Source organism: Odocoileus virginianus, chromosome 26 (assembly GCF_023699985.2).
Source record: "Odocoileus virginianus isolate 20LAN1187 ecotype Illinois chromosome 26, Ovbor_1.2, whole genome shotgun sequence".
NCBI lineage: Eukaryota > Metazoa > Chordata > Mammalia > Artiodactyla > Cervidae > Odocoileus > Odocoileus virginianus.
Genome location: NC_069699.1, coordinates 45,207,930 through 45,235,016, shown reverse-complemented (window position 1 = coordinate 45,235,016; position 27,087 = coordinate 45,207,930). Strand labels below are relative to the sequence as shown.

At 53.2% G+C, this 27,087-nt stretch overlaps 1 protein-coding gene and 1 non-coding gene across 10 annotated transcripts in view; one reads left to right on the top strand and one right to left on the bottom strand.

Annotated features, from left to right (window-relative positions):
* The window catches only part of POC1A (POC1 centriolar protein A), a 124,528-nt gene that overhangs the window by 24,596 nt on the left and 72,845 nt on the right, over positions 1-27,087 (bottom strand). For all 9 annotated transcript variants that reach the window (XR_011483747.1, XR_002310020.2, XR_011483748.1 and 6 more), the window contains one exon: positions 11,555-11,698. Coding sequence is in view for 6 of the 9 variants with exons in the window: in XM_070455990.1 (XP_070312091.1) it covers positions 11,555-11,698 (144 nt within the window). In the remaining 3 variants the exon portion in view is untranslated. The remainder of the gene's footprint in view (positions 1-11,554; positions 11,699-27,087) is intronic.
* Positions 18,377-18,451, top strand: TRNAG-CCC (transfer RNA glycine (anticodon CCC)). The gene has a single exon. It is a non-coding gene; the product is annotated as a tRNA-Gly (tRNA).

Genomic DNA, 27,087 nt, shown 5'->3' with positions numbered 1-27,087 from the left:
CAAGTGGGAGGGAACGCAACGCGGGGGACATTTTGACAGCATCATGGTCCCAAACCTTCCTGCCTCAGATGCCTCTTCTCTGCTGGCCCTGAGTCACCAGGTGTCTGCGCCCCCTCAGGGCACAAACTGAGGGGACAGGACCTGGGTGTGTGTATCTCCTCCGGCCTCTAAGGTGGCCAAGGGGAGCCTCAACCCTCACTCCTGCCACAGGGCCTCGCACATCTGTGACGCTGGGAGAAGTCAAAGCGGGTATGTGGGGCCTCTGCCCGTGAGGGGCCAGGCAGCCGTACTCCCAGGGGCTCCGCTCCAGTCCAGGGGAGACTTCTGCGGGCATCACATGGGGAAGGCGAGAACCAGTGCTCCCCGGGAGAATAATCCCCCACCTTCGGAAGTCGTGGAACACAGCAGGACAGGTTCAAGTTACCCGCAGGCTCATTGAGCAGCGCAGAACTTTTAGGCACACACGTTTCCCGCCCCTTCCCATCAACTGCCCACTTCCCAGGCCCCCACACCCCCATGGCGCAGCCTTAGCCCTGTTAACCTGCTCTTTCTCCTTGGCCTGGTTTCCTCTCACGTGAGCTTGTCCTGCACTTTTCCTCAGCTCTTTCCCCCATCTCTCATTTCTGGCTCCTTTTTAAGCCTCTTTTTCCATCTCTCTTTTCACTTTGTGTTTAGGGAGAACGCAAGAAGAAATGTGTTGACCTGGCCCACAGGCACTGAGCGCCGCCTGAGTCCAGCCCCTGACCCGGCTCACCCGCTCTGGGGCCATGGCCCGGGCCAGCAGACCTGGGAAGAAGAGTGCTAACCCTGAGAGGAGGCCCCAAGGCCTCTGTGAGGAGACAGCGCAAGACAGGTCAAGCACCAGGTGCAGTGGGGGCAAAGGTCCCAAGGCAGAGAACACAGCACTCTCTTGGCACTGCCAGGAGGCCAGAGAGGTTGGTTTGGAGTTACCGAACAGGGAAAAAAGAGCAGTGGCCACAAGGAGAGTGGAGGAGGGCCCCCAGGGCCCTCAGCCAAAAAGGGACAGGAGTTGGGGAACCTCCACTCCCCGGCACTGCCTCGCCAGACCAGCCAGGGAGAATGGTGCTCCTGTGGCCAACTTACCAAGTGCTGGATACAGAGGGCACCCTGGGAGAAGAGGCTCAGCTTGGGAACTCATCACGGCTGTTTTAGTTTCACAACAGGTAGTGAAGTGGGACTGAGTGAGCCGGCACTTCAGATCACAGACCTAGCTGCACCCTCCAAGCCAGGTCCCTTCCAGTAGCTGCTGCTCTGTCCAGAGCCACCACTGCCACCATCTTGACTGACGACCTCTTGCACACTCCCCATGTGCAAATGCAGCAGGAAAACTACTAGAACCCTAACTTCTGCAAAGGAGGGGCCTCAGGACACCATGAGCCCTCCTGACATCATCCTGCACTCGCACGCTCATCAGGAGCCCATCCCAGGCGGTAACTGAGACGCTGGCTCCTAGGGGCTTCCAGGCACTGAGGGGCTGCAATACCAGTCCTATCTGGGTGGGCTGCTGGCAAAGTTGCCATGACTAACAGTGAACACCACCTTGAAGGAGGGGAAAGAATGAGGATGACCAGCCAGCTGTTCTCTCTACATTTTTCTCAGCCTTCGGGCGAGTTCCTTACAAAGCTTCCTGTGCACAGGTGACTCACTCCAGGCTTCCCCACCATCCTCCCTGCTGCCATCCACCTCGGGGACAGCTCTTCCTCCTGCAGCCCTCAACCCTCAGCCACAGCGCTTCCCTGTCCACACTCTGCTCTAAGCTGAGTCCCAGGGTGCCTGGGGCCCCCTATGGAGAGTGGTATTGGTTTCTATGGTTGAAAGGCCCTGCTGTGTCTCCCTGAAGCAGGGGAGACAGGTGGCTTAGAGGTGGACGCCGTGGCTGAGCCCAGACAGATGACAGAGGAAGAGGGCTGACATTCAGCCACGTGTCCCCTCTAGTGCACTTCCTCATGGCGAGGGGAGCTCAAACTGCCCTGGGAAGGCAGTCTCATGGGAAACCAGGAGATGGGGGGGGGGGGTCCTCACAGTCTGGAAGGGAAGAAAGCTGAGAGGGCCGGGGGTAGGAGAGCCACATAAGCACACATCTGCTACAGCGTGGGAAGCTGGTCAGGTTGAGAAGGGAAACGTGCAGGGCAGAGGCGACACCTGGGGGAGGGCAGGGGCAATGGGGAGCACGCAGGGCACTGAGCGGGTGGTGGAGGCCATGGGAAGGGCTGATACAGGATGTCCCGTTTGCTGCCGTGTGGGGCTGTGTGTGGCAGTGCTGTCAGGGCTCTGCCCAAAGAGCCTCCTCGCCCGACCCCAGGACCCCCATCGTGCAGTCAGTGCTATGGGCCCCCGCATGGATGGAGGACCATCCACGGATGGATGGAGGACTGGATGACCACTCCTCTTAGTCCTCATCCTTTTGCCTTGGCTTCCTGGAGACACCCCACCCCCTTGCCCTCCATACCACTTTGGCAGTATTCCTTTTCTGTTCAACAGCACAGGACGAAAGGCCAGGCTTCTGGGCCTGCACTCAAGGCCGGTGCTGCCCTTCACTATTGCTCTCTCTGCCCCACCCTGCCTGCTCAAAGCCCCACTCCAGCCCTGCGCCCCTAAGAAGTGCTCCTCACCCCCACCCCGGCGCCGGTCCCTGCCCTCCTCCTCTCTCAGCACATCATGGTGCTGACACGGGTGTGGGCCTTAGAAAACGCCGGCCTCCGCCTTTGTCCTGGGTAGGGAGAGCATGGCACCAGGGCTATGCTGCCTGCGTTCAAACCTGAACTTTACCACTACCTTGTTGAGTGGTCTTGGCAAGTTATCCGATCTGGACTTCAGAGTCCTTGTCTTGTACAGCCATCGTTAACACTTTATCATAGCTAACATTTACATGGCACTTGCTCTGGGCAGGGCTTCACCGTGGGAACATGGCTCTCCTGGCTCACAGGGGCCCTGGCTGAGCGCTGGGCTTGTGGGGGAGGGGCCCAAATGAGGCCCCAAAGACAGCCTGTGGTCAGGCCTCGCAGGGTCTGAGCCATCAGGGCACGTGGTGGTCTGGCTGCTTCTTAAAGTTCTCCTGTGACGGAAAGTTCCTTTTAATCACTTCCAGGCTTGTGGTTGATTCTGGCTCCTCCAGGCAGTCTTCCCAGAGGGGCTGGGGAACCCCAGCCCCCTTCCCTCAACACAGGAACCAGATTCTTGGAGGGGCGGGGAAATGGAGGGTCCCATGTGCCCTGAGTCTCAAGGAGAGGGCACAGTCACACAGTCATGCCACTGGGGCACTCGTGTGTGGGCAACATCCAGGGGCAGCCATTGGCTCAGCGCCCCCGACTCGACTGTGCTGCACAGAATGTCTAACTTTCCTTGGGTTTCACTGCAAAGATGGAAAAATGTGGAATTAATCTCCCCTGTAGCATGCTTTTGACTTCACTCAGATTCTAAAGATCTAAAACAGATGCAATAAAAGGGGAATCTCTTTGCTGTGGGGTCTTGTGAGCTATCAAAACAATGCAGGGCTGCTGGGTCCAGTGCCTGCCTGGCTCAGCCTCGTCTCCTGGCAGCTCCAGTTCCGGCTCTCGGGGTGGTACACGTGTGTGTGTATACACGCGGGCCCCTGACTCAATGGTACCCTGGCCAGCCGGCCACTACATGTCAGAGGTGTGTGGGGGCGGAAGGGGCCAGCCCATCTCCCTCGGGAAGGGTTGCTGGTCTGGGCCTGGCTCTTCCCACCACCAAAGGTCTGTGTCTCAGCCACAGCCTGAGACTGGCGCCTGAAGGTCTGTGGGCCAGGGGTCTTCGAGTCAGAGGTGTGAACACCCGCTCACAAGCAGCCAGTTGATGGCCATCAGAGTGCCAGCCTCATAGGCACAGGGTTTCTGTCTATGCTTGCTCCCAGGCACAGCCCTGGGCGTGTCATAGGTGCACACTGACTGCTGGATGGACACACGCCAGACCCTGAGTGCCATGAGGATGCAGAGAAGGCAGGTCCAGGTCCTGGGGCACCTGAGGATGAGCCTGCCTGGCTGCTGAGGACAGTCCCCCAGCTTGGTTTGGATCTGGGGAGTTTTGAGGGAGCGGTGGAGGAGGAAGAGGAGGGCAGACAGGCTGGAGCCTGAGGGGTTGCTGCCAGCTGGCCTGGGGAGGGAGGAAGCCTCCTGACCTCAGCAGGAAGTGAGGGTGTGCAAAGCAGGACAGAAATCCAGGAAGCAGCCCAGTTCCTCCCCTCCCCGCTGCCCCCACGCCCAACCTGATGGGACTGAAAGCTTCAAGGCCTGAACTCTAAAGGGGAAGGAATGGAGATTCCCGCTCATGCTGATGTCTGTCTGATAGGTTAACTCGTCCAGATCACACACATCTGATGTACAGAAAAACAAGATCTAAAGACATTCCCCCCAAGCTGTCTGGGCTCAAGCAACTGTCTTTTTAACCACCCCTCATCATCCCGCAGCCTGCTGCCAACATCACAAAATGAGCTTTTGTCCCTTGAGCCCTCCAGTCCACATTTCTGCTTCACATTATCTCAGGGATATAGGATTTCTCTGGTGTTTCTGCATCCCCCCACCCCCACCTCTAATGAGGACTAGTTCTCTTCAGGAAGTACATGAAACCCTATTTTCTATTGGTGGATTAGCTATGGGATTAGAGAATCTTGGCTAATTTACCTTCCTTGTGACCTTATAGCAATTCCTTTTAAATAAATACAGGTTTTTCCATATTACTACTTACCCCCAAAGAAGAGGCTGTAAAAAGCAGGTCCACTCACCACCATCCATAAAACTGGATGCTCCTGGGACCATGAGGTGCAACCCCCACCAGGAAAAAGACCTGAGCCATACACTCCCTGCCAACCCTGGCCTCTGCCAGCCATGAAGAGGCCACCGGGGAAGCCTAGGTTCTGGGAGGGACACGACCCCAAGGTGCAGGATGCCAGTCACTGCACAGGCATAGGCTCTGTTGTGCTTTGGCTCCAGGGTGAGTCCAAACAGGGCATGAACCTTGGCCACCTTCAGTATCCCATTTCTTCAGATACTCAGATTTTTAGCAGTCCATATACAATAGTTGATTAGCTAAGACCCAATAAAACACAATTGTCACAAGTCAGAGAGACTGCTCGATAGCTTGCTGGAGGTCTGAAAACCTCATTACAGCCTGGCAAGTCAGGCTGTGACCCTCATCCAACAGGTGCAGGGATGCAGGATTCACAGGCTCCCCCTGCCCATGCCGGGAGACCCAGTCTCTCATCGTGGCCAGTTTTCTAAAGCCACCAGCTAGGTCCTGTTCAGAACAGGAGGCACAGAATCATTTCCCCCAAATGCCATGTTCTGCTCAGTTGAAAGCTCCTTTCTGCTTTTTCTCCTCCACCCAGCCATAGCTACCATGGGGAGAATAAGGGTCTGTACCAACAGTGCAGGCCCACAGGGCCCTCTGCAGAGAGGCAGAGACAAATAGCAGACCCGACAGCAACCCCTCCCAGGTCCCATGGTGCTTCATTCATGAGGGCACCAAGGGGCCAAGCAGTCAGCTAGGGCTTGGTTAATCTCAGAGCTGCTTAGGCCCATTTGGGGCTGCCTGTCACAACCGGAAGACTCATGGGCCCCTTCTTGTGGCCTGTGCTTGACTCTTCTAGGGAGGGCCCTTGGGTCCCCAGAGCAAATCGCTTGAGTCCCCTTCCTCCATCCTCTGAGAACTATCCAGAGCCAGGCTGAACGAGAGGTCCCTGCTCAAGACTAGTAATCCAGCTCCTGCGGCCCAATCCCACCCGCCCCCCACCCGCCCCCGCCGAGAGCTCCAAGCCTGCTCTGGGCCTCCCAGGAGAAATCTCATATGACCGTGAACACTCCCAGGTCCAGAGGTAACCGCAACCTTCCCAAACCCATGTGGTGGGTGGGGGCATTCCATCTGCAGCTTTTTTGGGGAGGGGGTGCTTCTGCCACAACCACAGGCAGGACAGCACACAGAGCTGCCATCCAGCCCCTCTCATGGCCCGTCTGAGTGCTGCCAGCAGTGCTGGCCCTGAGGCAGTACTCCCCAGGCCTCTGCATTTGCAAAGCCAGAGAAGCCTGTGGACAAACTGCCAGAACGAGCAACAGGGCTGGGGGAAGGCCAGGGCCAGCTGCTCTGCAACCGTCTGGAGGGGGACCCAAAGTATCTTCAGTCCCCTGTCCCCACGAAGCAGCCTCTTAACAGGAAAAACAAGTCTCTTGTCTCCCAACCTCGAGAGGCAGGAGCCCTGGCTGTCCTGAACTCAACTGTGGCCCAAGGGCAGCCCTTAAATATCCATGAAGAGGCTGGTAAACCCACTCAGGATTGTACACAGTCAAGGCAAAGCGGAGACATGCAGCTGAGGGAGGGCCCGCTCTTGCAGAAACCAGCAACAGTATCCCCTGTGGCCCCACCTGTGTGTGCACCTGCCATGGAGTATGGGGTGGGGGGAAACGTGCACACAACCCACAAACAGGGATCACTGGGCACTTTCTCTGTACACCTTCCCAACAAATTCCATCTGGACATACCTGGGAGGACCCGCCCCCAGAGAAAATGGAGAAACTGCTTTAAAATCTGGAGTCTGTTTCCACAAACAGCAGCTGGTCTGTCCAGGAAAGAGGGACTCTGAGAGCCCCTCAGAGTGGTCAGGCAACTCAGTCCATGGCAGGTGGGCCCAGGAGTCCCACACCTTCCCACCAGGATAGAACTAGATACCTCACCTGAGCAGCCCATCAGAAAGGAAATTGCAGGGACCATGGCGGGCAGGGGGGCTCAAAGCAACGTGTCACTGTATCCAATTCCCCAAAGCAAACAGGCCAAAATACTTATCCTTGTTGAGTTAGGTCATCAGAGTCACAACAACCTGGACCTTCTAACCAGCAGGGCTGGGTGGCCCGCCCCCGCCTGCTTCCCAAGGCTCGGGTTCCAGTCCTGGAGCCCAGCGTTCCCCGTGACTCACAGGAACCTGAATGTCTGACATCACAGTCTTGAGCACGGCTGCCATGAAAAAACACAGTTGGAACAGGAATTTCATGGCTTGGTATTTTTAAAAAGCAGCAAGACATGAAACCAGAGTCAAAAATAACTTTGCTGTGAGTTTCTGAGGCGAAACCACTGGTCGCCTGCTGGGCCCAGGCCCCTCACTGCAGCCTCCCCTGCTCCCACGTCCTGTCCACACGGGCACACCTCGGGCCTTGCCTCTGAGGAAGATGCAGGGCCTCCGCAGCTTCCAGACACCACCCACCCTCTGTCACTCAGGAGTCCGTAAAGGAAGCAAAGGGTGCCAGGGTGGGAGGTGAGGACGCTGGCTGTGAAAACAGCCTCTCCCTGCTCACTGGTTAGTTTCCCAGCACCTGGGAAAGGGACCCTGAAATCATTTGGCAGCACCCCTACAAGAACACAAAGGGAAAGGTCAGGGCCTCTGTCCGGACACTCACTGAATGCCTGTCACCAAGCAGGCAGGCCTGGCAGGGGTCCACCTGGAGCCCTTGCTCTCGGAGTAGCCACAAGGGGAGCGGCCCGGCCAGGGGCAGCGGGGAGTGGTGACTCACGGAAAGAAGGCCGTAAGAGTAGTCTCAGGCCCCACCTGAGATGCCGACCCCTGCTGCCCACCTCCGGGACAGATAGACGGGCAGGGTCTAATGTCTCCCCTCCATGGAGGAGGAAACCACAGCTTCCCCAAGTCCACACAGATGGAAAGAGGGGCAGGCTGTGCCAAAGCATCTGGGGCTTCTGACTCCTGGTTGGAGCTTTGCTCTGGCCCCATGCAGGCCTCTGCAGTCAGGCCATCTATCTCAGGAAGAGACAACTGGGGCAGGCCCAGCAGGACGGTGACAGGGCGGCCGCAGGACAGAATGGGAGTTGGGGGGCAAGATAGGCTGCCGGGAGGCGGGGGAGGGCACACACATGGCACACAGCACCCACATCCATGATCTCCGCCCTAGCTGCTCTTGAGAATTCCCATGAGGGGTTTTGAAAAACAGGAAGTCTCCCAAAGTAAAACCTAAATCTCATTGTTAGGGAATATATTTTCCGCAACAACCATTACAATGATTCAGTTCAAAGAATGGCTGTCACAAGTTGTATATACATCTTTGCAGAGCTTCAGTCTTGGCCCAGATGCCTGGATCTGGGTTCAACGCTCCCATCTAGTGCCAATCCCCGACCCTGAGCCACCTGATTTTCAATAGTCTCCAGGCACCCCGGTCCCTCTTGCCACTTCCTGGACCGGGGGCAACACCTCCTCTTTATCTCCCTCCCATCCTAATGGCTAGTCAGACCACTAGAGCCTCCTGGCAGCTCAGAAGCATCCCTGGGACTCCAGCGGTCACAGAGGCCCGCACCATGTCCACTCCTGTCACCTGACCACACCAGTGCATTCCCACTCGGATCCCGAGAATGTCTCCCTCATGTCCTGCTTCACAGTCGGCGCCAATCTAGCACCCAGGAAACCTGGAGCTTCCCACTGCGCTCAGAGGACACGAGCAGGCTGGGCTGTCCCCACTTCACATGCGAGAAGGCTGAGGCTCTGGGAAGCCCCGTCCCCTGCCCAAAGTTACCCAGACGATGAGCAATGGAGCTGGCTCCCAAGCCTAGGAGAGCAGGTACACCCAGGCTAATGGGCAGTGGCTCACTGAGCTGAGCAGAGCAGCCGTGACACCCAAGGGCAGACCACGGCTCCCCACGAGCAACAGGGACGTGTAAGGTGGCTGGGTGGGATCAAGGCCCTGAGGAGTTCAGTGGCAGTGAAACCCCAAACAGCAACTCTGCAGGGGCAAAGGGGGGTCTCTCCAACACAAAGAAGGGCCAGGGCAAGGGGGTGTGCTTTCTGGCTAGTGGCCTCAGAGGCTGGGCCACTGGGTTGTGACCACAGAGCACTAAGCCACAGCGTCCAACCATAACTTTCAGGAAGGTCAGGTTTGGTCTGCAGATAAACTCAGCGCGTTGCACCAGCAGGAAGGCAGGCTCTGAGGACCATGAACCTCCACAGCAGGGTGCCGGCTGTCACCTGGGACTCTGTGACTCCACTAAACATCCCGGCCACTGCCCACTGCATCCCCAGGCTTCCTCCCTGAAGGATGTTCAGCAGGACAGAAGCCCGTGTCCCTCTCAGAGGCTGCTCAGAAGTAGACTTCCCTGTGGGGGAGGGGAGAGGCAGTGATGTAAGGGAGAGGGGACTTTGATCTAAGCAGGAGTTTAGTGTTGGGGTGGCCGAGACACCCTCGGCTCCTGCAGAGCACAGGCGTGCGTCAGATGGTAAGGAGCACTGCCAAGGGGGCAGCGTCTGAGGCCAGTACCCACAGGAGGTGCAGAGCCCAGCTAAGATATCCACATAGGAACAAGGATGGCAGTGGTCATCCAGCTCTACACCTGAGGGGAGCCTCCAGAAAGGACAGTCCGCAGCCAGGCTGGTCCTAAAGAAGGGGCCAGGGACCCTCCAACCTGAATGGGACAGCTCTGGCTGGGGCTGAACACTTTAGTGAGAGCCCCAACTCCAGGAGAGGACGGGGGCGTGGAAAACAACCAACAACCAAGCCCGAGGTGGCACGCAATTTAGTGCAGACACTCCCCAACACACACCATTTCGAAAACAGGTTGCGCTCTAAGACCTCGATAGGGACTTCACCTTGGAACCCAAGTTGAGTCCGTCAGAAACAAGCCACACTTTAGCTTCCAGGAACGCACACCGTCCAGCACAGTGGGTGACTGGCTGACGGGCTTGGCCTTTGGTCAGGCGTGCAGCGCCGTCTGGACTTGCAAAGGGGCTGAAAGGTGTGAGCCCGGCCACAGGCCAAGGCAGAGAGGCTCACTTCTTCCCTGAGATGCCAGTTTCTTAGGAAGTTACTATCAGACTCCTGACTGCTAACACATAACAGAACCTTCCGTGTACGCCTTTAAAACACAGTGAAAGGAAATGTTTTTAGTGTTATACTCCTCTGGATGCAATGAGGCTATTTTTAACCACCCTCTCAGACTTGATTTCCAATTTTATCCTATAAAGTTCTAATTCATTCCACCTCCCCTGATCTCTCACTTGACGAGGCTGTGAAGAACATGAGGCAGGCTGGGCGCTTTCTGACGGCTCTGAGGTGGGGGGTGTTTTCTAAGTCTTTGCTTCTCCCCCCTCTCAGAGAAGGCCTTTTCTTCCAGGGCTCAGGGCGCTCAGGGATGTCAGTGTGATGTGCACACAGTTTCACCATCCCCCCCAGTCACCGATGCATGACCTTTCCCCCCAAATGTCCATCCGGCAGTGGGTCCAAGGCGTGCAGTACTAGCTGGGATGCTGTGACACATGGGCCATGTGACGCCATGTGGAGGAGTTCTTCGAACTTAGCCCGGAGCCAGGGGTACAGAAGAGACACCATGCCACTTCACCCCCACCTCCATCAGAGACTCAAGGGGACACTGCCTCCTTCCTGCGCCCTCCCTCTACAATGAGCTGGCACAGGAGAGCGGTCTGTGCCCAAAGCCAAGGCGGGCAGGAGCCTGAGGACCTTTAAATCCTGCGGTCATCCAGTCACCGCCACCACCTACATGCCTCATGCTGGCTGTGCTGGACTCTGCTCACTGCCTGGATGTGCTCGTGGTCCCCACCTCCACCCCCACCCCTGGTCCAGACCTGGAGGCATGCTGCTGCTCTCTGCGCAGACCTGCTCCTCTACCCCAGGACGAGAGACCCTCCGGGCATCCCACGGTGCTGGCCGCCACCTCTCATCAGGGCATTCTGCTTCACTGAAATCTCTGCACCTAAGAGACCACTGTCCATGAGCAGCCAGGTGCATTTACGCGCCTGGTGGAGGTGGGGCCACATGGATCTCACGGATGAGGGTGATCAGCGCCGCAACTAACATTTATTGAGCAGCTACCCAGGGGTAGGCACAGACAAAACACTGCTTGCAGACTCATCTCCTTTAATTCTGACCATAAATATGGCAGGCTCAGGACTTCCCTGGTGGTCCAGTGGCTAATACGCCGTGCTTCCCAATGCAGGGGACTTGGGTTCGATTCCGGGTCAGGGAACTAGATCCCACATGCCACAACTAAAGATCCCACATGCTGCAACTAACACCCGCTGCAGCAAACAAACAAAACATGGCAGGCTCTCGACAGATAAGCACACCAGGGCTTGGAGAGCCACAGGGGCATCTCCAAGGTTGCTCAGGGGGTAAGGAGCAGTGCCACCTCAAACCCAGAGCCTGGCTGGGCTCTTGGTGCCTTGACACTCTGTGCACAGTTCCTGGCATGTCCCTGGACTGCCCCCCGCCCACAGTAAAGAGTCAAAGGAAGGGACAGTGTTTCTTTCAAAGCTCTGTTGTGGCCCAAGCTAACACTGGGTGGGCATCCCTGGCAGGATTCAGTGTTGGTGATTTTGGGGTCCAGTGGCTTGGCCAGGGATTGAATGGCTCTGAGAGGATCCCAGGGCAGGCACTGCCATTTCATTTATTTGGGCTGAAAAATAAGTACACTGTAAGTATGTTTTTTAAAAACTCAGGACCAGTAGGCCAACTTCAAATGGTCCAAATGGCCAGGCCAAGTGCAGATGATGGGGGGAGTCTATGTCATAGCCTACCTGGGTGAGGACGTCCAACTGGCCCACGATGTGCTCCAGTGTGCTGGTCAGCGACTGGGGCATGCTCACGGGCTCCTGGGATTGGCTCTGCATTGACTCCTGACTCCTGCCCCTGCCGGGCGGGACGAGGGGGTCCACTTCTGGCTGAAAATGATAGAAGGAAAGAGAGCCCTTTAGTCTTGAGGAAACACTGAGGAAAAGAGCCCCTCAAAGGATCAAGGGGAAAACCATCAGCAAACTTGAGAAGACGAGTTCCAAATGTTGGTGAGCAAGGGCGGGACTCCACCTCTGGGCCCTCCTTTCCAAGCAGAGACTGAGAGCAAGTAGTGGAATCAAAGCAGTCGTAGTCCAGGCTGCAGGGCCCTGGGAGGGATGTCAGGCTGGGCTCTTGGAGGTCCTCAAGAGAGGTCAGGGGCTGCCAGCTGTTCACAAGACCTGCAACCTCCAGTGTGAGGCCTCTCAGAGTCCAGGGCCCCTGAAGTCTATGCTGGCCCCTGAAGTCACCCTTCCTCCTAGTTAGTCCAACACCCACTCCCCACCCTAGGGTTGGGATGGCCCAGAACTAAGGCAAGGGTCCGGCCCTGCCCTGGCGCAGATCCCCAGGGGAGACAGATTCTTTGTGAAAGTGCTGGTCCAATGGCTGGCGGAGTCAGCATCCACAGGACAGGTGCCCCATGCTGCTTCAGAGAAGACTCCGGGAACCTGAAGGACTCGGTGCTCCTATCTAAGATCCTCAGTCCCCAAATGCAGAAGCCATCCTCCCCTGCCACCGCCGCCACTGGACAAGTGATTTCCTAAATGGACTAATCCAGTCCAATGCGTGTCTCCCCAAAGTTAGGCACTGCTCTGCACACAAAGGCTTTTCCAGACCCTAGAAGCATCGTGCACGTGTGCAGCCAGAGCAGGATGCCAGGAACCACTTGGTTCCCAAAGACAGAGTGGCAAGATGTCTCAGGAAGATACAATTCCTCTGTGGACTTATTCCTTGTGGGAATGACATGCTCAGCAAGGCTGACACTCTTCAGTTCAGTTTTGAGAGCAGCCCCAAACCCCAGTAACCCATAGATGCAGCCATCCTTGGGACTCAATGTTTTCAACCACAATTTGACTGACAGACATTCAAAATGTTATACGCTGTTCTTTGGCTTTTGCCAGTCCTCCAGGGCTCTCCATAGGCTCTGAGAGAAAATTCAAGCCCCTTGACAGGGGACGCTGCTCTAGCCTGCCTCCCTCCCCAGCGCTGCTCCCACCTCTGCCCTGTGTCCGGCTCCCAGGGTCCCCTCATCCGCCCTTCCTTTCCCCTGCTCCAAGCATCCTTATCCATTCACCCTGCAACCCCTCACGCCCAATCAGAAGCTCCTCTGTGCTCCTGCACACCTGGACCTGCCCTACCCCAATCCTGTTCCTCCCGCCACTCAGCTCCAGAGACAGGACACATGAGCGGGAAGAATCAAAGCCAGACTGCCTGCCTCCCGCCCACATGTCTGTATCTCTCTCCCTGTCTCCTGCCTGCATTCATCACTCCTCTCCCCTCTAAACCCAGGACACATCATTGGGCTCAAAGCCTGTCAACTCCCCAAACACAAGAGAGCGCAGGGCACTCCAGCCAGCACTCCCCCATCCTTCAAAGCCCCAGCCACGGCAGAACACCAGCTACGACTGCGGCTCACCTAGAATCAGCAGCCAGCTGGCATCTCATCTGAGTTGGCCCATCTCCGGGACAAATCCAGTGGCTCTGCCCTGGGCATGCTCCCCTGGGCAGGCCTCAGCATCCTTGAAAAAAATCCGCCCAGAAGACAAGTACCAACCAGCAAAGAAGGGCAGCTCAGCACATGGCCTCTACCTGCATATTTTCCTTTATTAGGAAAGTGTTCTAATCTCATAGCTAACAAACTCTCAAGTGCACGTCAATTTGAACTTGGAAAAATGCAGGCCCCAGTGCTTACAGAGAACTTGAATATGAGACACAAACCTGAGGAGCATAATTGAAAACAAGGGCAGTGCCACATCCACAGGCCCGCTGTCTGCTGTGGCCATGGTTAAGACCTTGGCCCATGGGGCCTGGGGGTCTTCCAGTCCTCTAGGAGTTGTTACACTTCAGCTCTCAAAGCCCATCCCAAAGGGAAATGTTTCAGAAGCCTTGACTGGCCTTCACCACCGTGGCCCCCAGAGCCAGGCTGTTCTGTTGGGAGACAGAGCAGAGTGGGGAAGAGCAGGGACTCAGACAGCCCCTGGCCAACATCTGAGCTCTACCTCGACAGGCTAGGTGGCCCTAGGCAAGAGTTTTAGTCCCTCTGGGCCTCCACTTCCTCATCTGTAAAATGGGAGCGACAACTGGGCCTGTACTTTCAAGGGCTGGACTGTGAGAAACGCTTATCTACGAATCACCCACAAGGCTTTCTGGAGGAGCCTACACCCACTACTTCCAAAGAACCCCCTCCCCTTCCTCCTGACACTGAGTCCCCCTGGCTCCCTCAGAAAAGGCCACCAGAGGGAGGATGGGAACCTGGCAGCCCTCTGTTCTGATGACCAGCATCCTCAAGGAGTGACCAGTCGGGCTCTGCCTGCTGCCTGGGAAGGACAGGATGGAAATTCTGAGTGTTTCTGCAAAATGGCTTGGAGATGAACAGTGCCAAGCCAAGCCTCTGGAGGCAGGGGTGGGGATGAGCACTACTGACTTCAGCAACAGGAACCCTCCTTCTGAGCCCAAGCCGAGCCAACTCCAAAGGAAGACTCAGGACAGCAGCCACATGCCCCTAACAGGGCGGCGGCCTTGGGAAGACAGGCTGCAGGAACCAGAGCTCAGACAGGAAATAACTGTCAGAAGGTACCCAGCCTCCAGCCTTGCTCACAAGTCCAGGGTTCTGTCTGCCCTGGGCTACTCCTCCAGCCACGCCATTTGCTCTTGCTTATACTTTCACCAGGACTACAGACATTACAGCACTTAACACACTGCCAGTCCAGCACATAAAAACGGACACCACTGTGGTTTACTTGTCACCTATGTGCCAGCATTTTAGATGTCACTTAATTTAATCCCTACAATGACCCTTCACAGCAGGCATCACTGGCCTTAATTTTCAGACGGGGAAGCAGAATCAGGGAGGTTAAATAACTTATTCTAATACAGGAAATGACAGCTGGGATCTGAACTCAAAGTACAGGCAGTTCCTGACAGGAAGCAGCCTCTGACAGGGGACATCGCCTGTGGATTTGCTTCCACATGCCCAGCACCTCTTCTGTCCTCATGGAGGCTCCCAGCTCCCGGCTCTAATATTTTTTGCGTCATTCCCCAGCGCCACCTGCCCTGGAATGCTTGCATGGCAGAGCTGAACACAGAGCTGGCAGGCCCTCCACACACACTCTACGACACCTCAAAGAGCCAAGCCCACCGTGATGACATTCCTGTGGAATGACACCTCCCCGCAAGGCAAAGGGCCAGCAGTTCGGCCCCAGAGAGCTGCTCACCTGCACTCGAGCACTTTGCAGATGTGGCATTCCCCAAGAGCTTGGCAAGTAAGTGACAAAGCAGAGATAAGAAGATAATGGGCAAGAGTAGGAAGAGGCCCACATGACAGGCTGTGGGTAATGACAGTGACAGGACATCAAGAGCAGTGTTTAAAGGGTTGTCCGGTCAACATCAAAGGATACCAGGGGCCCTGCCTGGCGGTCCTCAGCTAGGTCTATCACAAGTAAAACTGTAACAGCATTAGTCCCACACATACGTATGTAGGGAGCTGCACCAAGTCAGCAACTTTCATTCTTACCAAATAAAAACATCTTAAGATTACAAGGAAAAAAAAAGGTGAAACTCAGAATTATGTTGTTGTTCAGTGGCCAAGTCGTGTCCAACTCTCTGTGACCCCGTGGACTGCAACACGTCAGACTTCCCTGTACTCCACTATTTCCCAGAGTTTGCACAAACTCATGTCCATGGAATCAATGATGCTATTTAACCATCTCATCCTCAAATGTATGAATCAATCTAACTTTGTGGAAATCTCACCCTGGTGCAGGACCCTGGGCTCTCACAGTAAGCTAACCTGCTTGCCTCAGTTTCTGTTGCTGCCAGCCTGTCATATGCCACCAGAAGCTCAGCACTGCACACAGTAGGAACTGCATAATATCTGTGGTTGCTCTCAGCCACTCAAATACACGGGTAACCAACCCATATGTCTTCATTATAAGACAAAGTAAGAGCAGGGCCTGCAGGTCCTTCCTGGACAAGAAGTCAAGCCATCTGGGGTAATTTGACTGTTCTCTGGATTGACTACTCTGGTCTCACTTTTTCATCATCCAGGGGCGGACAAGGACAACAAGCTCCCACCCAAGATAATCCCATCCTAACAAGAAAAAGACAAACAATCTAAAAGGATCTTAACTTATCCCTGGAGAAGGGAATGGTAACCCACTCCAGTATCCTTGCCTGGACAATTCCAAGGACAGAAGAGCCTGGTGGGATACAGTCCATGGGGTCACAAGAGTTGGACACGACTGACAGTTCAGTTCAGTCACTCAGTCATGTCTGACTCTTTGCGACCCCATGGACTGCAGCATGCCAGGTCTCCCTATCTATCACCAACTCCTGAAGCTTTCTCAAACTCATCTCCATTGAGCCAATGATGCCATCCAACCATCTCATCCTCCATCGTCCCCTTCTCCTCCCACCTTCAATCTTTCCCAGAATCAGGGTCTCCTCCAATGAGTCAGTTCTTTGCATCAGGTGGCCAAAGTGTTGGAGTTTCAGCTTCAGCATCAGTCCTTCCATTGAATATTCAGGACTGATTTCCTTTAGGATGGACTGGTTTGATCTCTTTGCAGTCCAAGAGACTCTCAAGAGTCTTCTCCAACACCACAGTTCAAAAGCATCAATTCTATGGCACTCAGCTTTCTTTACATAAGTCCAACTTTCATGACTGACAGTTAACTTATCTTCAATCAGAGTGCTGAGATCACAGAGCAAACAACTAGCCTGGAATGTAAGGAAAGGCAGACTCTTCCAAGGAAAACAGGAAGTGAGCATCAGCTCACCTCCAGCAAAGCCTGGGAAAGCAGGACACCAATTGCCATACAAGTGGTGAGAAGAACTAGGTTTCCATGTTAACAAGCTGCAAGGCTGAGTGAGGCCAGGGTGAGAGCGAAGAACCCACAGGAACAAGGGGAGAAGGTTAAAAATTAGGGTTAGAGTTAGGGTTAGGGTTAGCTAACAAGAGTTAGCAGGTTGCTAACCTGCTCAAAGGGTCTTCCAAAATGGGAAAGGAGTACATTAAGGCTGTATATTGTCACCCTGTTTATTTAACTTATATGCAGAGTACATTATGCAAAATGCCGGGCTGGATGAAGCACAAGCTGGAATCAAAATTGCCGGAAGAAATATCAAGAACCTCAGATATGCAAATAACAAAAAGTGAAGAGGAACTAAAGAGCCTCTTGATGAAAGTCAAAGAGGAGACTAAAAAAGCTGGCTTAAAACTCAACATTCAGAAGACTATGATCATAGCATCTGGTCCCATCACTTTGTGGCAAATAGATGGGGAAACAATGGAAACAGTAAGAGACTTAATTTTCTTGGGCTCCAAAATCACTGCAGATAGTGATTGCAGCCATGAAATTGAAAGATGCTTGCTCCTTGGAAGAAAAGCTATCACCAACTTAGACAGCATGTTAAAAAGCAGAGATATTACTTTGCCAACAAAGGTCTGTCTGGTCAAAGCTATAGTTTTTCCAGTAGTCATGTATGGATGTGAGAATTGGACTATAAAGAAAGCTGAGCGCCGGAGAACTGATGCTTTTGAAATGTGGTGTTGGAGAAGACTCTTGAGAGTCCCTTGGACTGCAAGGAGATCAAACCAGTCCATCCTGAAGGAAATCAGTCCTGAACGTTCACTGAAGGACTGATGCTGAAGCTGAAGCTCCAATACTTTGGCCACCTGATGCAAAGAACTGACTCAATGGAAAAGACCCTGATGCTGGGAAAGACTGAAGGCAAGAGAACGGGATGACAGAGGATGAGAAGGTTGGATGTCATCACCGACTTGATGGACATGAGTCTGAACAAGCTCTGGGAGTTGGCAATGGACAGGGAAGCCTGGCGTGATGCAATCCATGAGGTTGCAAAGAGTCAGATACAACTGAGTGACTGAACTGACTAACTGAACTGAAAGGTCTTCTCCGCAGACCTCCACTGGGCATTCATTAGAAAGATGGGGTGGGGAGGGTGGTGTGCAGGGATGGAAGAAGACCATCCTTGAGGGTGCAGGCCTGGAGGAGGGGAGTAGTTACGGAAAAGGCACAAAGCCCCACCAAGATCTTTGTCACCTGTGGAACACAATTCTTAAGCTATGAGAAGAGCAAAAGAGATAAAACCCTTTATTCCTGTGGGAAAGGTAGGAAACCATCCTGAGAGATCACTCAGGTCTTCAAAGGCTGAGGGAGGGGCAGCACTACTGAGAATGCCCTACTCCTGAGACCCAGGGACACAGAGCCTAGGCCTGAAGCTGACCCAGGACACACAGAATCCCTCCAACAAAGCTAACGAACAACAGGTAATAAGCAGTAACAGCCTACTGCCAAGGGAGGGACAAGACCATGGACATAGACACTTTCTGAGGGGCAGGGCCCCAGGCTAGACTGAAAGCTGGGGGTGGAGCAGGAACATTGAGAAAAATCCTCCAACACCCAGACCTCACCCTAAGTGCAAGGTAATGCTAAACTAAGCTCAACTCCTGGTAAGACTATTTACCTCAGCCTCTGCCATCCTCAACATGTTGACTGGCATTCAATAAAAAAGTATGAGACACTGAAAATGGCAAGGAAGAGACTTCCCTGGTGGTCCAATGGTTAAGACTCTGTGCTCCCAATGCAGAGGGGGCCCAGGTTCAATTCCTGGTCAGGAAACTAGATCCCATATGCCATAACTAAGACCCAGTGCAGCCAAATAAATAAATACTAAAAAAAGTAAAAGAAGAAGAAATAACTATTGATAAATGTAACAATGTGAGTGACTGTCAAAATAATTAGACGGAAAGAAACCAGACTAAAAGGAGTATATAACTGTATAATTTCATTTATATCAAATTCTGAAAAATGCAGAAAGCAGATTAGCAGTTGCATGGGGCTGGAGGTGGACAGACAGGATTGACTACAAAGAAGCACAAGGAAATTTGGGAGATGATGGAAATATTCTATAACTTGACCATGGTAGTGATTACGTAACTATTGAAATTCACAGAACGGTTCACTTTTAAAAATGGTGAATGTTACTATTTGTGTATTAATAAGTCTGACCTAAAAAAGATGCAGTTACAACTGAAATGCCCTTAGGACCCCAACCAGCCCATCACATGACACTGCACTTGACACTACCCATCACTGCCACTCTGCTCTCAAGGTGAAAATCACTACCTGGCCAGGGGACATTAGCAATGGGTGAAACCTAAGGCTGAAGATCACAGGTGAGGCCTGTGAGTGATGGTTTCCAAATGCAGAGGGTAAGAGTCACATTTCAGTGACTTCCTGGTTGTTAGCAGATGTCCCAGGCAGGGTTTCCTAAGCAGCAGCTACCCCGGTCTATGGAACTTTGGCCTCAGCTGCTCAGGGGTCCATACACAGTTTGCCAGTCACGAGCGAGTGAAGTCTGCATACAGCTGGATGGAAGCCAGGAGTGGCTGAAGTTTTACCGCAAAGATGTCACAAGCTGACTTGACAGAATGCCCCCCTCTGGTTGGGTGGGGTGGTTAATTATTAACACTTGCTCAAGACTGAAATTTCTCCTTTTCTTTTAATCTCTAACACTGGACATTGTCCTCTGCCCAGGCTGCTCCAGAAACAGAAACTCTGTAATAGACCAAAGTATCCAGAAACTACTGCCCAAGGCTTGGGTATGACTAGAGAGGGGAGATGGAAGTGACCTGGGTGGGCTCACTGGTACCCTCCTAGTACAGACCCTGAGTGCAAAGCTGGAAGAAATGGACAGACACACACACCATGGTTAAATCTCTTCAACCTAATCTCTCATCCAACTGCTCATCACATAGTCTGCTAAGAAAGGGTACAGAATCACACACACAGACGTTTCTTGGTTTTCACCTCAGGCCTTTGGCTTTGACACTTGGCCTCACAGAAAGCTAACAGTCAACCAGTCTGCCTGTCTCCCTGTCTGCTAAACCTGGCCTTGGCGAGGGGAGCAGGGGACAGAGCCGAGCTCATTCAGGCTCCCCTCAGCTCTAGCTTCTCCAGTGGAAATAGGCACAGTTGTTTTCTCAAGTCAAAGCTCAAGAGAAAGCTGGTACTGTGTTCCCCACACATATTTGTGGACTAGATCTACTACAGTCTTGTCTGCCCTATAATTTAGGGTTCCGGCCCGGAGTCCAACAAGAAAGGAAACTTCTGGTTCTAAACATAGCCGTGAACCCAAGAGGAATTCTGGCTTCTTAAAATCATCTAATTGTTCTGCAGTCTTGCCAATGTTCTTTCAAGCCAGCCTAACTAAGTACGAGCACTGGGTTTGGTTACCGCTGTTGGCTTCTGTGTCGAGCATGAGCATGAAGGTTGCCGCTTTGAGTTCCCCACACCAGACTCCCAAGAGGGCGGGGCCCTGGGTCTCCTGTGCACCAAATAAGCCAAGAGGCCCAGCGACAAGGGGCTGGACGACATCCTCTGAACCTAATCAGACTCTTCAAAATGATAGATCCCAATTCAGTGTAAGAGCCGTCTTGTGATCCCAGGCTCCCACCAATGGGAAGAAGACAGGGAGTCCTCTGAACTAAGAATCTGCGACCTGTGAAGAGGCCGCAGGATGGGTCTAACATGGAGGATGAGGGATCCACATGCCTGACCCATACCTCCTCACTCAGAACCGGTGCTGTCCATATGGCAAGACCGCAGGCAGCGTGGCCCACTTTCACACCTCACAGTCCCCTCCTGAGACACCCTCTGAGGCAAAGACCATGCGGCCCCAGTCCTCCTATTACACCTGCATGGGTCACGGGCCTCCCTGGCATGTGGGAGATGTTAAATGTACAACCAGGGAATCCCCATCTCCTCAGTCAGGCCCAAAGCAAAACTGAGGCCCCCACCCCCAGCTATGTCAGCCACTCCTGGGCTCAAAGCCAGACATCTCCTGCTGACTCCCCAGCCGTGTTGTCCAAGGGTTTCCAAGTATCTCCCCCTACAAAAGAGGGCTGGTTTACGAAGCCAAATGTTTCAAAGGTGTGAAAGGAGGGCCTTGGTTATATGCAGGAAATGGAAAGGCATTCCAATGTCCAGATATGTCTCCAGGAGCAAAAAGTAGGACAGTCCTACTGAAATGACCCATGAGAGAAGCTGTGCAGAGAAGGGAGTGAGGATGAAATGGGGAAAGAGAGGCTAAGTGATTGCAAACTGGTGGCGGCAGTCAGGAAGCAAGCAGACCATCATGCAGGAAGAATGTTCCTGTGTGCAGGGGAGATCTTGGCCCGCTCCTGGTTCCGAGGGTGGAGGAGACCAATCAGACCAATCTGGAAACCCCCAGATCATCACACCTGGTACAGCCAGAATCCCACACTGGTAAGCAGCAAGGCAGAGCCCACGGTCAGGGACACAGATGAGAAGGAAGAGAGTGGGGCAGGCAGTGGGGTCCTCCGTGAGGCCCAGGGAAGTGTCAGGAGGAGGCTATGTGTGGAGCATCTGCTGCCAGTCTGCCCGGAGTTCCTGGAGCAGGTGCCCTCTGGAGCATTCTGGGAACCAATGTTGAGAAGCAGACAACGCCGCCGTGTGGTGCCCAGGGGGCGTGACCAACACCTTTGTAGGAGTGCCCTCTGAACACAACCTGCTTCCTGTAGGGCCAGCTTTTGCTCAGTTCACCTCAGGCTGGGTGTTGAGTCCCTAGGGTTGCTACCTCCTACTGTGAGACAGAAAAACCTGCTCTCCACACCATGAACCGAGACACCCTGGGTGGGAAATCAAGGCTTCCAATAAAGCTCAAGCAACAATGGCAGTTTTTGTTTTTTAAACTGCTCTGATCTAATTTTAGACTCAGAGAAAAGTTGCAAAAAATAGTACAGAAAATTTCCATATATCCCTCCCCCAGTGTTAACATCTTACATAATCATTAGTACAATGGTCACACCAGGAAATGAACATGGGGACAATTCCATTATCCAAACCAAGGAAGGGCTCCACTCAGGCTTCACCAGTTTACCTATTAATATCCTTGAATCCTGATGTTCCAGAATCCTATCCAGGATCTCCCACCACATTTAGTTTTTTCTCCTTAGTCTCCTGCAATCTGTCCAGTTCCTCAGCTTTCCCTTGTCTTTCATGACACTGACACTTAAGAAAGATTACTGGTCAGTTATGTTGTCAAACACCCCTCAGTTTCGGTCTGATGTTTTCCCACAACTGGAGTGAGGTTAGGCATTTTTTACAGGAGCACCACACGTGTGATGTCATATGCATGACATCACAGAGCTCGTATGGACAGGTCTTCTGTATGAGCGACACTGACCTCGATCAATGGTGATGCTGACCCCACTGCCAGGTTTCTCCAATGCAATGCTACGTCTTTCCCTGTGCAGTCAGTCAAGGAGGACTGTGGCTTTTTAAAAGGAACGTGTGGCTGTCATTATGCACTGTGCGTGTCAGCCCAGCTTGCTGATGGCTGCAGCTGCCCGGCAGATGAGAGGCATCTAATGAAGATGAGCAGCAGAGCCGACGTCTCTGGAAGACGCCGAAGCTCTCGGTGACAAAGAGGAACAGTAGCAGTTTATTTATAGATCCACTTGAAGACAGCTCATTGTAACTACTGGAGTTGAATGTTTAAAACCTCGGGAACAAAGGCTGGCTATTTTAAACTCTCCTTGCACTTGGTTCAATGGAGAGACTTAGAGACACCGATCATCCCCAGGCACCACTCCCACCATTCGGTAATTCATGTTTTGTGCAGCTTCTCAGGACGTGAGCAAAGCCTGTGAGACAGCCAGCCAAGACTGGCCCTGCTTGCCCCGCAGAGGCTGCAGGCCTCCAATGAGCCAAAGCCCTCACCCTGGTGCTGCCAAGGGAGGAGCCGAGCGAGGCTGCCTCCTCCCAATCCGGGGTCTCACAGCCCCCCTTCCTGGAACATGAAGTTGCACACAGCTGTTGTGAATCAAGGTTACAGCACCTCTCCACCTCCCTCCCCCTACAGGCTGTGAAGGGGGACAGCGCACCCCAGCGGACGCCTGCCCTAGGACAGCTGGTGGTGGCGGGCCCACCTGCGCTGATGCATCTCCAGCGGGGGGGGGGGGGGGGGACAAGGGCTTCCCAGAGCTCAGAGCACACAACTCTCCGAGAGGACAGTGGGAGGGTGGAGCCCCGAGGCTGGCCTGGCCTGGCCCAGCTGCAGCTCTGAGCTAAGAGCACTGAGCCTCTCCACGTCCCAGGACCACTCTGGGAAGGGGAGACGTGGGGTTTCTCAAAGGCTCCCACATCCTTCTTTGAACAAAGAGCACAAAACAACGTTCTTGACACAATGAAGAAAAATGTGAATATGCACTAGACACCTGATATTAAGGAATTATTCATTTTGTTGGATGTGGTAAGAAAGCTGCATTTATTTAACCAAAAAGAAGTCTTTATTTAGGGTAAAATAAAATAGCTGGATTAAACAAAAATATTCCAATTATTTTAAAAGCTGTGGGAGGAGACAAAAAACAAGGTTGGCAAAATGCTGAAGTGAGGCAACAGGTACATGGGGGGGTTCATTATATTATATTCTACTTTTTGTGCTAGCTTAATAATTTCCACAATACAAAATTTTTTTTTTTTGGAGGTTAAAAAAAAAAGCTTCCAAGTGACAGGAATGAGCTGTGGAGCCGAGGCCAAGAGAGTAGGACCCCAGGAAGAAGCTGAGGTACAAGGTCACTCCCACTCTGGTGTCCTGACACTTTCAAGCACAGGAGGCAAATTTGGCTAAATCTACAAACATCCAGGATAGCCTTTGGTACTGCCATAGAGAAAGCCCTAACTGCATCAACAGTGTTCAGTGAACCCTGCAGCAGTGTCCAGAACTTCAAAGAAACTAATTTTAAGATAATCTCCATGGAAACCATCTATTCTGATTTTTTTCCATGGTAACCAATGAGAACATAAACACAAGCATTATTCAACACCCTTATACCACATGGGCCATGCTGCCATCCAATCTGGAAAATCTAAGCTGCAAAGGGCTTTTTTCCATTGAAAATGAAAAGGAATGAAATGAAAAGGAAGACTAAAACTTCTAGTCCAAACGCGTAGATTCTCCCACCCTCCACGACCCACACCATGCCATGCCACCTAACCCGAAGGTGACAAACCAGGCCAGCAAGTGGTTTCCTTCCTTTAGCCTGGGACCATCAAACGTGCCAAAAGCCAAGAGCCAGAGCCTGCCTCCAGCCTCACACACTCCACCCACGCTGCCCACAGGCAGCAGGCATGTGTCCACTGAACTCAGATTTCCTGTTCCAGAGGCATGCTGGGCACCACGCGGATACAGAGGAAAAAGTTAGGCCTGCAAGTAACTGACTGCAGCAGAGAGGGGCGGCTCTAGTAAGCAGTGCTCTGGGTGGGCAGAGCAGGAAGAGTTCGCAGCCTTCCTTCTGGGAAGGCTGCGTGGAGGAGGTGCCACCTGGAAAGAGACTGAAAGGATGAATGCAGCTCTGCTGGGGAACAGAGAGGGTGGGGGCTGAAGAGCCACAGTCAGATGTAAGCAACTCAGTCTATTTCCACTTGTGGCTCATTTCTTCCACTTTCAGGTTTCTGAGTTTGAAAGTTCCATGGAAAAAGGAAGAAAGGGAGGGAAGGAGGAAAGAAGGGAGGCAGGCAGACTGGCTCTAGATGCCAATGGCCTCAGTTCTTGCCCACCTTCCCTGCTTTGTGTGCATGGACTCTGCTGGCTTTCTGTGGAGAGGGGACTTGTCAGCATCGCCTAACCAGGCTGTGGATAAGTGCTGTCACCAAAATGGTAGCGTCACAGCAGTGGCCCCACAGGTGAAACAAAAACACCCAAGGCATGTGGCCTGTGCCTGCCCAGGACATTTTAACCTCAGAGTAAAGTGCCACAATGTGAGGAACCCACTGTCCTGTGATTTGGCTCACATGTGCAACTGTGGGGGCTTCCCAGGTGGCGCTAGTGGCAAAGAACCTGCCTGCCAATACAGGAGACACAAGACACGCAGGTTCCATCCCTGCATCGGGAAGATCACTTGGAGGAGGGCATGGCAACCCACTCCTGTATTCTTGCCTGGAGAATCCCATGGACAGAGGGGCCTGGTGGGCTACAGTCTATAGGGTCACAAAGAGTTGGAAACAACCGAAGCGACTTAGCATGCACAAGCAACTGTGCAATCTCCATTGACCTTGAACCCATGCTTTGGCTGCCAGGAGGAAAGGAAACCCAAAGTAGCTCTGAGACCCTTCAAAGAGGTAAGAGAGCTCTCTAAGGTGTGAGTGCACACCCAGGTTCCTGCACCAGGTGTATTCCGATGCACTCAGAGCTGGACACAAGGGCATCCAGGCTCTGTCTGGATTCCAGAGTCAAGTTCACCCATCTTCATGGCACTGTGACTGTGTGAATGCGCCTTGCCCTGGATTTCGGAGACTACGCCCCCGGCTGGTTTAGTCATTAATAGGCCTTCCTTCCTAGGAACTGTGCCTTTCTCTGGATAGGGATCTTGTGAAATGGATGGGAATTTTTCAGTGGCAGGAAACTACCATCATCCCCTTGAAAGGGCAGCTGGAGAAAGGAGTTCAGCTTCTGCCCATCCCACCACCCCATCCTCTACATGTCACAGCTGTCAGGGCCATTTCGGGGCTTGTTCCTGCTCTTGCCATCTGGAGGCACTTCCCCAAAAGGCTCTACAAAGACGACCTCCACATGTTGGGCCACAAGCACCCAGGCCATCTCAAGCTCAGCTGTCAGAGACTCACCCACCAACTTCCCTAAAGGCCCTGCAGGCCCTGGAGGACGGGAGGTGACCTAGGCACCCCCATCTGCCGGGTAAGAGGTGAACACTGAGGACAACGCAGGAGGCAGGTGGCGTGGAGAATGTGGATTCAAGCACTGGTGACTGGACTGATGCAGCAGCACGAGGGGCCAGGACAGGAGCCCACAGAGGATGACAGGCTCAGCAGAAGCTCAGAGGGCTGCCTGGGGTCCCACTCTCCCTCTGACTGACTGGTAATAAAACCACACATCTGCCTGCTCAGTTGTCAACAGAGCCCAGCAGGTTTAAAGAGTGCCTTTAGGTCCAAAGAGACCACAGGGCAACACTGGGATTTCTTCTAACATAGCACAAAGATCAGAACCAACCACACCTCTTTCCAAATTGGGCTGAAGGGGTGCCAATTCTCCAGGTGCCTCTCCCAAGTTGTAGAAACTTCCTAAGATGGACAAAGACTCTCTCCTTCCACCGTCTCCCTGCCCAGCATGCCAGGGTCTCAATCTATTGGTTTCCAGCAGCATCAGCATCACCAGACATTTGTTAGAAATGCAAATTCCCTTACTGAATCAGACACTCTGGGGAGGAGACAAGGTGAATTTTAACAAGCCCTCTAGGAAATTCTGATACACACCAAAGTTTGAGAACCACCACAAGAGGCTTGCTCAGTAAACGTCACATGTTAAAAGGCTTGTCTCCTCACTATACTGCCAGGAAGCCCAGACACTTCTCCCAAAGCACTTCCACAAAATCATTCTCCTGCTTGTGAAAAGCAACCCGTCCCTTCTCGGAAACATGGTAATTTTTTACCGTGTACCTGGTAGCAGCCCTGACCCACCTGCCACTCAGTCAGTTATAAAGGAGAGGGGATCCTGCCTGCTTCCTAGAACTGGACATATCGGGTCAGAGGGAAGAGGCCAGTCCCTCACTCTGATTCCCAGGGAGCCCTCTGCTACATGTATCAGAGTCTTTGGTGCTCCTGGACAGTGCACAGTCACGGTACCCATCAGCCACTGTCCAAAGCAGGAAACTTTCTTCAAAAATTGTAGCTTGGGGACTTCCCTGGTGGTACAGTGGATCAGAATCCACCTGCCATTGCAGGAGACATGGGTTTTGATCCCTGGTCCAGGAAGATTCCACATGCCATGGAGCAACTTAAAGCCCATGAGCCACAAGTACTGAGCCTGCGTGCTGCGAGCCCATGCACCTAGAGCCTGTGCCCCACAACCAGAGAAGCCATCACAATGAGGACGGAGAGGAGCCCCCGCTTACCAAGCCAGAGAACAGCCCAGGGAACAGCAAAGACCCAGTGCAGCCCAAGTTTGGGGGCTTCCCTGGTGGCTCAGATGGTAAAGAAATCTGTCTGCAGTGTGGGAGACCCTCGTTCAATCTCTGGGTTAGGAAGATCCCCTGGAGAAGGGAATGGCAACCCACTCCAGTATTGTTGCCTAGAAAATTCCATAGACAGAGGAGCCTGGTGGGCTACACTCCGTGGGGTGGCAAATAGTTAGACATGACTACTGGAAAAAGGCAGAACAAACACAGAACTTCTTTATTTCTAGGATCCTCTGGCTTCTCAAGGAAACTAAGAAACCT